This window comes from Malus domestica, chromosome 05 (assembly GCF_042453785.1).
Source record: "Malus domestica chromosome 05, GDT2T_hap1".
NCBI classification, from domain to species: Eukaryota; Viridiplantae; Streptophyta; class Magnoliopsida; order Rosales; family Rosaceae; genus Malus; species Malus domestica.
In genome coordinates, this window is record NC_091665.1 from 33,813,281 (window position 1) to 33,829,229 (window position 15,949).

At 35.4% G+C, this 15,949-nt stretch overlaps 1 protein-coding gene across 1 annotated transcript; it reads right to left on the reverse strand.

Moving 5' to 3' along the window:
• Positions 1 to 6,999: 6,999 nt before the first annotated feature.
• LOC139195751 (NAC domain-containing protein 21/22-like) lies at positions 7,000 to 13,261 on the reverse strand. The gene is made up of 3 exons (XM_070821182.1): positions 12,811 to 13,261; positions 8,673 to 8,947; positions 7,000 to 7,660 (listed from the first exon to the last, which is right to left on the reverse strand). The coding sequence occupies exons 1-3, from the start codon at positions 12,974 to 12,976 to the stop codon at positions 7,142 to 7,144; spliced, it is 960 nt and encodes a 319-aa protein (XP_070677283.1). The 5' UTR covers positions 12,977 to 13,261; the 3' UTR covers positions 7,000 to 7,141.
• Between the last annotated feature and the right edge of the window lie 2,688 nt (positions 13,262 to 15,949).

A 15,949-nucleotide genomic window follows, 5' to 3' on the forward strand; every position in this document is an offset into this window, starting at 1 on the left:
TCTTCAAGTTGAAACAAGTATTACTAACCAATAGTTATGTACATATCAGTCGATTGTGTAAATGTCAGAGGTGTTGGGTATGCATGTTAGAAGAAGAAAGAAGAAAGAAACTTAAGCTTTCCAAAAGAAACTTGGAGTTCTATTTATTGATTACTAAGAGCATCTCCAAAGGAGATGTCAAAATGTCCAAATCAGCAATAACGGTAACAAAAGACAGTATTAATGTTTCCCAACCAAGAAGCCAAATCTGATGTGGCATGACATGGATTGACATCTCTCCTCCTTGTTGCCAAATTTGACAACACCTTCAGATTTTTTTAATTAATTATTAAATGCTTTTTATTAATTTTTTATTGGTTTAAAGCATTATCGTTTTGTTTATTTTCATTCCCAATGCAAAGAAAATACATATGAATTATTATTTTATGTTTAAAATTTGACATATCGGTTGAAGAGCAAAAGTTTAAAACATGCCAAGTGCCACCTAAGCCTTCAAATTTAAATTTTAGATTTAAAATTTGACATCTCCTTTGGAGATGATCTAATTAATCTACTTTATGATAAAAGCATGACCATCTCAAATAGGATAAAGTTTTTAGTAGGTTAGCCTTATTAAGTTGATTATATGCACGACAAATCTCACAGAAGCATAAAACTTATATTTTGGTTCATCCAAATCCACGATAGTCTCATCCTTTGTTAGAACTGCTCATACGAAAAATTTCTCATTAACATAAGCTTACTTTTAGTTTTCACCTAGAATTTTCTATAGGCAATAAAGCAAAAGGAAAATGATTTCCTGACATAAATAGGAGAATAAGAAAGGAATGGAAAAACCCAACTGCAACATAGCAAGGGGAATGGATACAAGAAGAAAAGGAGGACTATAAATTTTCTCCATCTGTCAGTTGACTGGTTATGTAGTCATAAATGTCTCTTGCTATTGTAAGATGTATTAAAATTGCTATTGTCAGATGTATTAAAATTAACATACACATACTAACTTTGTATTTAACAAACTATATTATCTACACTAAGGGGAGGAAGTAGGCTTAGTCTCACAATGAGCTAGCAATAATGTGGTTCGAATTCGCCTTTGGTGAGAATCGAACATAAGACATCTCACTTACAAGTGAAAAGGAATACCACTAGACCGTAGTACTAAGTGGCTACTAACTTTGTATTTATAACATAAGGAATTCGTCGATTTTTCCCTTGAACTTGTAAGAACTTGCCAATTTCCTCATGAACTTTAATCTTAGCTGATTATCCTCTGAACTTTTATAATTGGTCAGTTTCCCTCCTGAACTTTAATTTTAGTTGATTACCCCGTGAACGTTTATAATTGACTAGTTTCTAGGAATGAATCTGTTGAGATGAGTAATTACTTTTCTTATTTGAATTTGGATCTTGAATTGAAATATGTAAACCAAGAGCTCATGTGAATCAAGTCACAAGGAAGGCTAACGACATGCACAACATGTTGCTGAAAAAAACAAGACAATGGAGAAAATTCATAGTTGTCTACATTAGAGATAAAATTGAAACAAAGTGTACAGAGTGAACTAGAGGAAGAGAAGAAGAATAAAAAAAACAAGATATTGTCCACATTAGCCATAAAATTACCTTGCCACATGTCGTGCACATGACCAAGATAGATGGAAAAGGAAAAATTCCAAAATCTAACGCCAGTGAGAAAGTGGGGAAATTGGCCAACTAAAAAAGTTTTTTTTTTTTTTGGTGGGTGGGGAGGGGGAAGTAATTGGTTAAAATTAAATTTTAAGTAGAGAAAGATTATGCGAGATTAGCTTTTCGGCAATTATCACGTGCAAAACACCTATCCTTTAGCTGAGGGGAAGAGGACTACTACACCTCGAAACCCCCACCCGTCTCTCCTCAAAGCTTATAAAATTTTATTAACAGAAAAGAAGAAATAATAAAAGAAAAGATACAAATGGGGGGACTAAGCCCACAAAGAGAAGTATCAACAAAAACAATATTAAGGACAAAACGAAATGTCACGAGCATGAGTAGAAGCAATGAACGATGGAACTGTAGACCACCAATGATAAGCATAACTCTTCACCCCGAATGAAGCTAAAACATTTGCAACTTGATTGCCTTCTTATATATGTGTGTACAGATAAATCGAATATGGCAAAGTTGCCAAAGATAATTTGTTCCAATCCATCATAAGAAACCAAACAATTGCATTAGGAGCCTTAAAAAAGTAATGAAGAACCATGGTGGAGTCTGTTTCAATTCATATATACTTCTAGTCTCTAACCCAAGCTATACGAACATTATATATTGACACATAAAAGTTTTACTATCGTGGGCTGAACTCGTATGCATATTGTAAGAAGGAAGTTGTATAATTATTCATATAGAGAAATTCATTGATAAGTTTTATTTTAAGAGTAGTGCTAACCACATTTCTTTTACCCTTATTCTAATTGGACCTTATAAAATAGTGTGCTGACTTTTCCACGTATTAGTGAAGATATATTTTTTTTCCAAAGTATTAGTGAAGATAATGGATTTGATTTTTTTAGAGGACCCCGATTTAAAGGATGCATACGTGTGGTATGTATTAAATCTTCGAAATTTTTTTATTATATAAAAAATAAATGATTAGGTCATACGAATCTAGTCGCTTTAGGCCCTGTTTGGCAGATCGGATAGAGGATCGGATAGGACTAATTATACGGACGCGGGTGTTTGGCGTTCACTCGTACTAAATAAGCGCCGGATTAAATTAACCGGTGTGCTTATTTAGTACGGTATACACCGGACTAATAAAACCAACCAAAAGGCCGGGATTATTAGTCGGCCCTCTCTCTCTCTCGCCTTCTCTCGGCCCTCTCTCTCTCTCTCTCTCTAGGCGTCGTTGTCCTCCCCCCCGTCACCTTCTCTCACCATCGTCGTCCTCCTCGTCGCCGTCGTCGTCCTCCCCTGCAACTGGGTCTTGCAAAGAAGCATGCACTCTCTTGCCCGGCATGGTGTCTGGGAAACCTCTCTTCTCAAAACGCCAACAAACTACTCTCATTCTCTCTGTCAAACCGCCGCCAGTCCATTCCACTTGCGATGTTGCAGTGCAGGGGGTAACCTTGTCAACAAATCGTTAGTTTGTTTCGTTTGTTGCATCTTGATTTGGGTTGATGTGGATCTGATGACTCATGGTTGCTCACCAAATGTGCAGGCAGGCGGGGAAGAAGAAGGGAGAGAGAGGGAGGGCGTTTGAGGGGTCCGGCGGAGAGAACAGGGAAGAAGAAGGGATGGTTTCATATTTTATTTTTATTTTTATAAGTTTAATTTAATTTTAAGTTTGATTTAGCCTATCCGGTATAAAACCAAACACAGTATAAATAATACGGTTATTAATCCGATACTGCACCAAACGCCCGATTAATTTAGTCAGTACTATCCGGTGGCTATTTATCCTATCCGACAGAAATAGTCAGTACAGTCCGAGTTGCCAAACGAGGCCTTAATGTACATGCATGAGATGGTATTTTTCAGATATTAATTTTCATTTTAGTATTTTAAAATAATTTTAAAATAATTAAGAAAATGCTTTATGCATCTGACCACAATTTACTCTATTAGAAGAGAGTGGATTTAGCCTCCCAATGAATTTTAATAGTGTAGTTCAGATTCATTTTTTGTCAAGAATCGAATTTAAAATTTCTCACTTATAAGTGAAGAAGAATACCACCAGACCGCAGTACTAAGTGGCAACATATTGTAATTTAGTTGATATTGATCTTTCTAAAATCAAGGATGCCAACGCTTGCGGTCCTCGCGAAGCTGCGACCCACACGACTTCAGTGGCTTCTGATGCTAACGTGACGATTTTATGAAGGTTGCTTTGGTTTCGTGGTGATCGACGGCCGAAACGACAGGGGTTCTGGCTTGGGCCACCCACGCCTATGCGGTCCTTGTCAAAATTGTGGACGTTTATCGGCTTTAATCTTTTAGTTGTAATTGTGGGGCTTAAAAAGACTTCATTACTTTGGAGATGTTTATCTCACAAAGAAGAATGTAATGCAACGGAATTGATAGGCAAGAGAAAGAAAGAATACTCAAAGTATTACACAAAATTTTTTATTCACTCACAAACTAGTACAAGGGAAATACTCAAACATTCTTAGAAGCTTTGTTGCTTCTTCTCACTTCTCACTTGGCACTCTCACTTCTCACTACTTGCTCTCTTGGTTGTTACAAACGGTGTGGATGCCTTCTCCTTTTATAGGCATGAAAGGAACCTTGGAGAAGCATGGAAACATCATGCTAGAGATATCTAAATAATTCTACTACATTCCTAAGTTAGAATTATCTACACTAATCTTGTATGTTGGTGGAATCCTCACCATTCCTCTAGACTCTTCCACCAACTTGAACTTTGCTAGAATTCTCTAGCATGTGCATGGATCTTTTTTTGTACATGGGCTGGATCCATTATCTTTGGGCCAAGACAAGATTACAATTCAACAGTAATTTGTTATTATGTTTTGTTTGTAGCTGTTAGAGTGGATTAGGCTAGTAGATCAAGTGTCGCTTGGTCGATTTGTTTGTGTTGCTTCGGCAATTTGTGTGGCCTCGTTGTTTGCAGTGGCTTTATGTGAGGCACTGGTTCTAGGTCTGTTGCATCTGCTGTTTTTGAGGCAGATTTACGTTGAAACTCCTCTTAGTTCTAGTGGTCTTTCTTGGTGGCCATAGAGGAGTTTAAAATGTTTTGTTTTCTTGTGTGAATCATCTCTAGATCAAAAAATTGATCACTGAAAAAATGTACTCATTTGACAAATTTTATACTTGATTGTTACTCGTAATAAAATACTCTCGTTTCTGTTAAAAAAAAAGTACTCCAATATGGAGAACTAATATTATAATTAGTTTATGAAAAAATGTACTCATCTGACAAATCTTATAGTTGATTGTTACTCGTAATAATATACTCTCGCTTCTGTTAAAAAAAAAAAGTACTCCAATATGGAGAACTAATATTATAATTAGTTTTATGCCCTACATACCAAACCCAACGACCACATTGTATAAGAAATTGTTTTATAATAATTAGACTTGTCAATCTCTGTTAGTTTTTCTGTTCTTCATTGGTTTACAATGCAAATTTGTGTTAAAGTTGTTTAGCTCGATACACAGTACTTCATTTGACCAAGAACAAATAGATAGTACAAATCTTTTTGGAAGCTAATTAACCTTCAAAATTGAAGTGTTAAGTTGTTTAGCTTTTAGTTTATCATGCATATTCTTGCTTTGAACTTTAATTATACTTATGAAAATACAATGTAAATACCCAAAATTATTTAGTCATGTTGTACATAAACTTCCGGCCATTAAATTATCAATGCGAGCTAAGAGTCCCGTCTTATTGGTCATTTAGCGACTAGAGATTCATAGTGATCATCAATCCATTCTTAAATTTGATATCAAGGGTTGAAATTACAATCTTAAAAGGACATATTCAACTACTTTCCTCTTAATAACAAGTCCAAAATGAGCGATCATGGATTGTTTGATCACTTAGTAACCAAGACAGCATTTACATAATTAATTATAAGAAAAACTAATGAAAAATGCTTGAAATTTTTTAAGTTTTAACAATAAGGACAAAATAAAGAGTAAAGTGAATAGTACCATGGTTGATTTTTGTGTAAAAATATGGTTTTTCGTTAAAGTGAACAGTACCGGAAGCTTTTCGTTAAAGTTCCCTTTATAAGCATCTTTTTAAAGGATGAAATAGGTCTTGGACAATAACAACAAACATGTATATTAAGTTAATTATAAAAAATAAAACAAAAAACTAATAAGTAATGGTACATGCATCGTGCATGTATCTCTTATAACTCAACACAAAGCTAGTGTTTTTATATGTATCATCTTCCTCGCTCAGATTCCTGACGTTTTGATTACCAGAACCCACAGTCAGTCATAATCTTCCTCGCGAGGAGAAGAATATCCAACGCTGCCTTAAGAATTTTTGTCAGCGAATCCTTGTGCGGAGCTCACAAGGATTTTGTTCTTTCTCTCTCTCTCCCCCTCTCTCTTTCACACACACAACACACACGCACACGTACTGTTTTTAATCCTCATTGGTTTTACAGATAGGAAAGAGACAGTAATAAAATCTATAAATAAGACCGAATCTTTTGGTTGTTAACTGTTATGCAATGTTTGTCAACACACTTAGCTAAGCAAAATAGGCAATTCTTTCTTTAAAAAGATAACAAAAATACAAGAAAAAAAAATCCAAAGGAAGATTAAAGTGTTCCAAGTGTACATTTCATCTCTTAAAAAAATTAATTTTTAGTTTAAGAAAATTTAAATCTCTTAAGATGATGACGACTATTTTGTCATAGAGTAGATGGAAACCCCAATTAACAATGACTGGGTACCATCATTACCTACTAATTAAGACAGGAAGATGCTAGCTAGGGAGGTCATATTTTTAGACTATATTTTGTAAATTACACTATTGACGGTTGATGATTGAATTCTTTATTTAAATCTAATTACCATCAACTGTCACACTATTTGGTCTACAAAATTGGTTTAAGTAGGTAATTTCTCTAGCATTACTCATTAAGACAACAATGTTGATTGCAAAGCTTTTAATATACATGATAAATTTAAATATGAACCACTAGAAACAAAATGACGACAAACCAAAATTCGTTATTAAAATCTAACCCCTGAAAAGAAAAACACATTCAAATTCCTAACTAGCTTTCAAACCAAAGATGCATCTTTCGTCCCTGGTTTTCATACTTGAATTTTGGATGGGCAGTTATGAAATGTCATTGGTGTGATCTCATGATGTTTGAATAAATTCAATCATCTTATCCAACAAGAAGAATCTAGCTTCCAATCCCATCCATGGTTTTATGATCTAATTAACCTTCAAGATTCCGCAATGGAGGCAAGGGTTACACGTGCAATGAAAATATTAAACTACAATTGGCAACAAAAAAAGCAGTATACTTAACCAGATGCGAGATTTAATTACTATAGCATGGAGGAAAATACAAGCACGTACATATATTATTTTCTATATAATTTTTAATTTTTTACAACAATCGCATTTCTTCTTTCTGTTTGAATTCTACATGATATGATGAGATCAGTAGTGGCTCCAAATATTGTTGGGCATACCGACATCTGATAGGTAGTTTTCTGAGCTACTTCCTTCGCCAAAGCTTGGTGATGAGCCATTCAAAGTAGGATAAGTAGTACTTTCCATCTTGGTAAGGTGACTCAAAACGGTTTTTAGCACAATTTTGTCACATGAAAAAGGGTCAAGAAAATTGGTCATATTTGGCAACCCTCCTAATGTAGTTGTGTTATTATTATTACTGTGCTTGGTGGGTATGTTTGGTTGAGAACTAGTGATGTCAGTGTGCGTGAAAAATGGGTTGGTTTGGTTCTGGGAGAACATGGAGAAGCAGGGCACTTGCTCATACTCTTGGGGCTGAGTCTGAGTTTGTGTCTGAGATTGAGTTTGGCCATCAAAATTGATGTAAGAGTCCATCAAGGCAGGCAGAGTTAAAGTGCTTGTGTCATCGTAACAACTAATTCCCATGCTGGGTTTGGCGGCTATCTCTCGGTTTTTATAAAATACTCTGCACAAAGCCCAATCTTCCTGCATAGGAAATTATTTTGTTAGTATATGTGAAGCACAAAAAAAAAAAAAAAAAAAAAGAAAAAAAAGAAAACCGAAGTAGGAGCAACTTTTCTATGTATGGCCGGATAATGTTATATATTCAACTCGAATTATAATACGTATAATTGTAAGTAGGACATATATATCAAAATTGTCGCTTATCCGCCTTAATATAGAAAATAATACACTATACAATTTGCGTTTCGGTACCATAAAATTTCTTTAGAATAGATGACAAGGGCATGATTAATACTTGTCAATTAACAATCTGTAGCAGCCACAGTACAATACTTTAGGCGAAGGGACAAATTAGTCCTTGGACTTTAAATGGCAGGAAAGTTGAACATAGATGAAATTAGAATGCATTACAGCTGATGTGAATTAACTATATAAATTGACTTTCCTAAGATGTAAGAAGCCTACATATAATATATGAAGAAGGATCTGCTTAGGTCAGCTACCATCAAGATTAAATCTTGCATCAAATTTTCGAGTCGTGACAAGTGGAGAAATATGGGTTTTGGCTGTATATATGAAGAAGAAAAACAAATATTTTCAAAAAAGTCAAGGATCTTATTACAAATAATGGAAATTCTTTTGTAAGATCCCACTTGCTAGTTGCCACTCAATTACCTTTTAAAATTCTAGCAGAATGCTGTTTGGAAAAAAAAAATATATATATATATATATATATATATATATATATATATATATATATAAAGACTACATTTTCTGATTATATTAGCTGACCTACTATTGGAGTTGATATGCATTTAATTCTTGTAATATTAGGGTTTTCGTAATATGATTGAAAACGAAGCATATGAAGTATAAGAAAGTTGTTATTAGCCCTAATTGTTTATAAAAACACAAGGCAGAAATTCGAGAAGTGTACGTTGACTCCTAAAATGCCAATAACATCTCATAGTATTTTGATTATAATGGTCAAAATTTGAGAAGGAAAAAGAAATGACGGATCGATGTAGTATACCTTGAGCGAAGAGATTTTAGGAGGACCAAGAGGGCCTTCAACCCGAAACTCATGCATGACCCAATCGGATTTTCTGCCTTTGGGAGCTCGACCCTGGTAGAAGACCAAGGTTTTTCTCATCCCAACAAGGCTTCCTCTGCGAAGGATCGGCCTATCTTTTCCTGTGGCCTTCCAATACCCTGTTGCAGTTGCACGGTTTGTTCGAAGCCCTGTTGCATATTTACGATCACGCTGACTGTAGAAGTACCATTCTTTTCCTCCCACACAAGCACTTTCTGCAAAAATTGTCGCTTAGTGAGTCACCAACACTGTTATTTGAACCATATTTACAAATTCCTTTGCTAACTACATTTCTAAGAGAGATGGACGTAACTGATGATCACGTGGGTGAGAATCCCCTTTATTCGATAAGTTATATATGATTGTAAATGTGATAGAATGCACAAGCGGTAAAACAAACTCAAAATCCTAAGCTCTGAGACAAACGACATCATGCAACAAAGAGACCATAACCCTAAACGCAGAACTCTGAGACAAACAACAACATGCCACATGTATTATTTTCTTAATGGGTTAAAACTTAGAGAGTATAATAGTTTTTTTTTTCCAAATAAAGAGTATAATAGTTGAGGGAACAATTATAAAACATAGCTAGAGGGTTTTCATAATGGGTAATGTTACGTAAACCAAATTTTGAAACCAAATGATGTATCATCAATAGAAAATAAGCGGCACATTAATTAATACTTAAATAATAATCCAATCATCAACAATTATATCATATAGTTTAAAACATTTAGTTTAAAAACTTGGTCTACCTAATATTACCAATTCAAACATGCACTGAATTATTCCTTGCCATGCATCAATAAATTTTCAAATAATATATATGATATTTATTTATATCTGTATGTATTTTTGTATGTATACATTCTTACCATTGGTATATTTTTCAGATCAAATCTGGTTTATTCCAGTTTCAATTAAATTAATATGCATTATATGCAGTGATGTCAACCGAAGACTTCTTGATAGCCAGCACATGGCGACAAAAAAGCAAATGGTGGTGACTCATCATCATCCATGGCCAAAATAGCTGAAACTACATCCAACTATTATGCAGTTGATGAGGGGTCGGTATCCAAGTCTTAAGAGAAAATTATTGAACATAAAATGGCAATTGCCCAAGTCACCAAAAGGTTTTTTCTTTTTCTCTTTTGTGTAATTCACAAAAGGTTTCTTTGCTTTAAAGTGTGAGTTGATCGTGAATCATGCATGGGTAAGAATTGTAATTCTTTTTTATATATATGTATTGGCGTCTTGTCCTTGAGAACTTAAAATAAAAACCACATCTACATATATGAGCGACTATGTGTACGTCAGACTTTTACATATATATAAGCAATCGTCAATTGTTGATGCATGTATATAAAGCGGAACAACCAATAATTATGGATTGAAAACTGTTACTAAGAGAACTTCTATCAAATAACTGTTTTGTTATAATTAAAGTTATTAAATAAATAGAAGTTTGAAGAAGAATATGTCTGAAAAATAAAAGGAGATATGACTAGAGGAAGATGGTGAGCCTTAAGCCTTCAAATGGTTTCGGTGAGGATGAGAAAACGAAAGTTTAATTCCTTCCAACCTGGTTGAATACACGTGTGTGGATACAACGGGATGGAAACTAGACTTTGGGGTTTGCTTTGTTATATATCACAATCACTATCATAACTTTTGGTTGAGAAAATACAAAGAACGTCCATTTCTTCAAAAGAAATGATTAAGAAATTTTTGTATTATACACAAAAAAAGTAAAGATAGGACCATGGGAAATGAATTTGCCTATACATTTGGGAGCTTCCGGCCGATCCAAACCAGCCTATTTGGGAGCTTCCGGACGATTCAAAAATGCCTATTCTGTAACTTGCTCTCCACTCTCTTCCGGTAGGGACCATTAATTACTAAATATATTGGTGTGTGTGTGTGTGTGTGTATATATATATATAGAGAGAGAGAGAGAGAGAGAGAGAGAGCAAAATGTTAAAAATGTTTGTTGTATACGCACGTAGACAGCTGACAGGTGTAGATAAGTGTGAATTCTAAAAGTGGGCCATACATCTATCAAGCATGGTTCAAATTAAGTTGTCTACCCGCACTTGAATGACCAAAGTGTGCTAAAGTTTGATAGATGAACCATACATCGTAAGTACTTCGTGAAAGATAGGACTCAGTTCTACAAAACCTCATTACTAAGTAATTCTTAAAATGTTTTTCATTAATCATCACTTCTCTAATGTTTTCACTAATCATCATTTTATATAATTGTTCCTGAAAAAAAAAATGATTTCTACAATTGTAGATTTTTTTTTTGTAGTAGTACAAAAGAAGATCAAATTGTTAAACCTGGTGAATTAGCTTCAACGGTGAGGATGGATATTGAAATGAGTTAGGATTAGGCTATGTCAAAATTTGATTTCCTCCATTATACGTATCAAAAAAAAAAAAAAAAGATAGTCAAATTATTGCCATAACTAAAGCATAGTTTATTATGATTTGCTACCTAACTAGATTAGGATCCTACAAAAACGAGTGAACCTTATCGAAGAAAGTTGAGGTTCCACCATAAAACCAATTGGTAATATAGGGGGGTAACCCAACCTCTTGTAAGCCTATGTAAGACCATCTCCAACCGAAAGAGGATCAGAGGGCTCGTTTTAGCTCTCGGGCCCTCCAAGAAATAATATTTTAATGAACAGTGCATGACCATATTTCTTACTATCTCCAACCAAGGGGCCAGAGGGTCATAGGCCAAACATAGCCCTGTGACTAAAAACCATCTCTAACTGAGGGCCTAAGGGCTATAGTATGGAATGTGAATAATTGAAATAAAATGAGGTAAGATAGTACGGAATAGTGAAAAATATGTGAGAAATGATGTAAGAAAAAAAATTAGAAATTAAAAATAAAAAAAAGTGGGCTGGGCATAAAAAAAAAGGGCTGGAACAAAAAAAAAAATCCTAAATCCTAAATCCTAAAGTAGGCTGGGCAAATGGAAAAGAACAAAAAAAAAGTAGGCTAGCCAGCGGGCTGGCTGAAGATGGCTAGCTAGTTGGCCCTTTGGCCATTTTTTGTCCCGTGGGGCCCACGAGCCATTTGGCCTAGCCCTCGGTTGGAGACGGTTTTTGAGCTATTTTCGGCCCTCTGGACCCTTCGGTTGGAGATGGTTTTAGATCATTTCTCCCATCAATGAGAGACTCATTCTTAACACTTATCACACATAACGTTTATTATCAAGACATCTTTTTTTATTTATTTATTTATTTTTTTTAATCTTAAATCCATTGTTCTATTCGAAGATTAAAAGCAGCTTACATAGCATGAACGATGACTAATTATATACATCTAAAATTAATGTTTTCTTAATCCAGCAAACCCTAAAAGAAAATGGAAAGCTAAATGTCAATAATTATATTTAAGACTAAGGAAAAAAAGAAAAGAATAGGAAAATAATGCCTAGAATTCGTTAAGCAACTTGTAGTATTAATTGTATACTAATTAATCACAATAATTGCGAGAACATGCTAATATATCAGCATCACTTACCAATCCGTCACATAATCATAGGTCCACTCCTATATCACTATATTGGTAGAGGCCATGACACAAAAATCAACCATTTTTTACTGACTAAACACAAGTCGCATTTGGTTTTATCGATTACAAAATTGTGGCAGACCAGCTGCAAGAACACAACACTTTGAACAATTCTAGCCAGTCCGGTTGCTATCATTACCTCACCCACAAATTTGGGCACAAACACAGCAAAGAAAATAGTATTTTTGAGTTGCCAAATAGCTATAAGTGTAGATATTTTCTAGAAAAACATTTTCAAACAAAAAGAGAGCTGAAAACAGCAATACACATATATAATCCATTTTAACTCTCTTTTTCCTGGTTATTAATAATTATAAACTTATAATGAGGTTGTTAATATATATTCATATGGGAATTACTGAACTTAAAAACTTAAATGGCAATTGAAGTTTTGCATGATCGCTATATATATATAACTTCACGCAGAAGAAATGAACATAACATGTGATAATATATGTGTATAAGTGAAAATCAAACTTACCAGGAATATCCCAAGGCTCACACTTGTTGAGGTCAACTTCAATCATAAGGGTTGAATCAGACTGAGTCACCTTCTTCATCAAATAGTCACACACAAGCTCTTCATCTCTTGGATGGAACCTGAACCCTGGTGGCAAATTTGCCTCCACCATGCTTATGTTGCTCATTTTTTCCGGCGAGAGAGAGAGAGAGAGAGAGAGAGAGAGAGAGAGAGGGAGAGAGAGAGAGAAGGAGGACAAAGCAGGGAGAATATTTTGTTCTGAGAGATCCCAATTCTCAGACGAAGAAGGCCAAGTGGGAGGTGTATATATATGAAAACTAATAAGAGGGGAAAGCAAAGCTGGGGTTAAGTCTAGTAATTCCGTGTAAAAATTAAAATTATTAGGGTTTGAATAGCACAATCCATCCTTTAGGGGTAGAGGGGACTAATTTAATATTGCCTACGTACGTGTACAAACCAAAATCAGTGCCAACCTGCTGATGTGCACATTTATAATTGGGGTGGGGTTGGGGGAAATTCAGTAGAGTAGTTTTTGGTCTTCTCCCCTTTCCATCTTCTCTGGAATTACTTTATTATTATTATTTTGTTTATTTTGAGAATTGTGATTGATATTTTAAAATTTTAATTGTGCACTTTAAACTCTCTCAATTAAGAAAGGGAATTGTTATTAGTCTCCAAAAATCTTATTTGGCATTCCAAACTTTCTATAATTAGAAAGAAAATTATACTTGTGAGGAGTGTAAAATGAGATTTTTGGAGTGCTAATAACAATTCCCTTAAGAAGAAAAAAAATCTTCATATAAGAAGTGCACAATTAGGCTTTAAGAGTACCAATACTTGTTTGCTTCATTTTTATGATTTTTTATACATTCGATATATATTGTCTATACTAAAGGGAATATTTTTGCTCACAACCCTCAAGTGATGGTGATGCTCACCACCCTATTAGTCATAGTTAAATGAGTCTAAATTTTGAGATCTATGTAATGGATAAACACAAATTTCAAAATTTAAACTCATTCAAGTGTGATAAATAGAATGGTGAGCATTACCACTATTTTAGGGGGTGAGCAAAAATGCACCCCGCTAAAGGGTGGGAGAGTCTGCAAAACCTCACAATAGGTTAGCTATAATAATTTGGTTCAAATTTGCCTATGACGAGAATTAAATCTAAAATCTCTCACTCATAAATGAGGAGGAATACCATTAAACTATATAAATTTTTTTTTATGATTTTGTATTAACATTTTGGATAAAGGAGAGAGTTGTCACTCGGCACCTGCACCTTAACCAACCAATCCAAAAATAGGTGGATCTACTATGATGGCCTTCTTTGTTTACATTTTCTAACTTTTTTTAGGGTACCACTATGACTCTACAAAAATAGACAAAAATGACCCATTTTCTTTATCTTGGGACAAAAATAGAATTTTTCGAATATGCACACGGCATGCACAACAATAGGACAAAAATAGAATTTTTTCTACTCCTTGAAATGACTTAATTGCCCTCATAAATAAATGGGTTATTTCCTCCCATTTTCCAATTTCTCTCTCAACTCTCCATCCATGTAACAACCCGTCCTCAAATATTATGGTTTTTATAATTTTAGAATGTGAATTTACGAAAATGCCCTTCGACACGAAATCATTGACTTTTGTTAACCTTCGTACCGGGCAACATATGACCTATCTATTAGCATTTTCTTGTAGCACTCGTCGCTACAAATGTGTAGACGCAAGCAGAACGTAATTTGGAATTATAACGAAGATTTTACAAAGCTTGAAACAACGAGGGTATTTTGGTAAATTATCATTTTAAAGACATGTTGTATTGGGGTTGTGTGCCACGTGGGACCCACAGATTGGTCCACAATCTTCTGGAACTCTCTCCTTCTCCTTTCTCTCCAATGAGCTTCTATCTCTCTCTTCACTCTTTCGAAACTTCTCCCTTATCACTTTCTCTCCGTGGCTCTCATCCCTTAGCTCTTATCTATACCCTCTCAGCTTACCTTTTCTCTCATCACTATTTCCCTCACCATTTACTCTTCCCCATCTCAAACTATCTCGCCCTCTGTGAAAGCCAGTGCAGCCATGCATTGCACCACCATCAATCGTCGTTATCTTTGGCAGCTTCATTAAGCACCCATGAGCCCTGCTACCGCAACCTCCCTCTTTATCTCTTCTCTGTGGTCAAGCCACCACCACCATCGAACCTGGATCAAGGCCTGGTACTGAACAATGGCCATTGCCACTGTTCCTTGTCTTCTCCGGCCAGCTCCTCTGTTTTTCAACTTGGGTAAGGTTCGAGAATGCTTAAAAGTCCATTATATTGACTTCTTGGTATGATTTCTGAGTTCCTCGTATGATTTGGTGATGAATGGATACAGAAATACCTTGGGGGAACTTCCCCAGTTTTTCGGCGAGGAATTCGGTGACTTTCGAGCCATTTTTCGGCCAACTCTGGCCACGACTGAGGAAACTAATGGTATGATTCGAATCCTTGTTCTTTGGGCTTTAATTTGTATATTACATTACTAGCTTTAGTTAAGTTTTGAGGATGATCAGAGCTTGGAAAGCTCCGGCTTTCTTATTCGTGAAGTCTGGTCGACCCACGATATGAAATCAGGTCGACTCGACCTATAACCCAAAACTCGGCCCAACCCAGCAACCGGCCCAACCCAACAACCTAAAGCCCAGATCCGACTCGACCCAGACCCAATCTCAGTTCCCTGGGTCGGCGCGTGGAGCCCACACGCCTTCGCCGGAGGTACTGTGGATGGCGGCGCTAGCGAATTTTCCAACGACCCATCTCGGCGTGTGCGGTGGTGCGTGAAGGAACCCGAGGTCCCTCCATAGGTTTTTCAATGTGCCAAATCCAAATCCGCTGTATGTTTTTCCAAATTCGATCATTTTAGTAAAGTTTTACTAAATGGTCTCAAATTGTGTTTAGGTCCGTCAATGGGAAGTGACACGTCCTCACTACTTCGAGTGGCTCCGGGCAATGGAAAATCTGTGAGTGGACCCATCCCTTCTTAACTTGCATGTTTTTATAAAATATTAGGCTTGTATTCACGAAAAGCATGATTTCATGATTTAACGTTTTATGCATTATTTATGATTTATTGAATTTACGTTTT

Bases quoted from the DNA above. Each gene is read 5' to 3' on its own strand.
- LOC139195751 (XM_070821182.1), bottom strand. From the start codon at position 12,976: ATGAGCAACATAAGCATGGTGGAGGCAAATTTGCCACCAGGGTTCAGG. The intron at 8,948-12,810 runs GTAAGTTTGATT...CAATTTTTGCAG, and splicing joins TGAGCCTTGGGATATTCCTG to AAAGTGCTTGTGTGGGAGGA. The intron at 7,661-8,672 runs GTATACTACATC...TTTCCTATGCAG, and splicing joins CTAAAATCTCTTCGCTCAAG to GAAGATTGGGCTTTGTGCAG.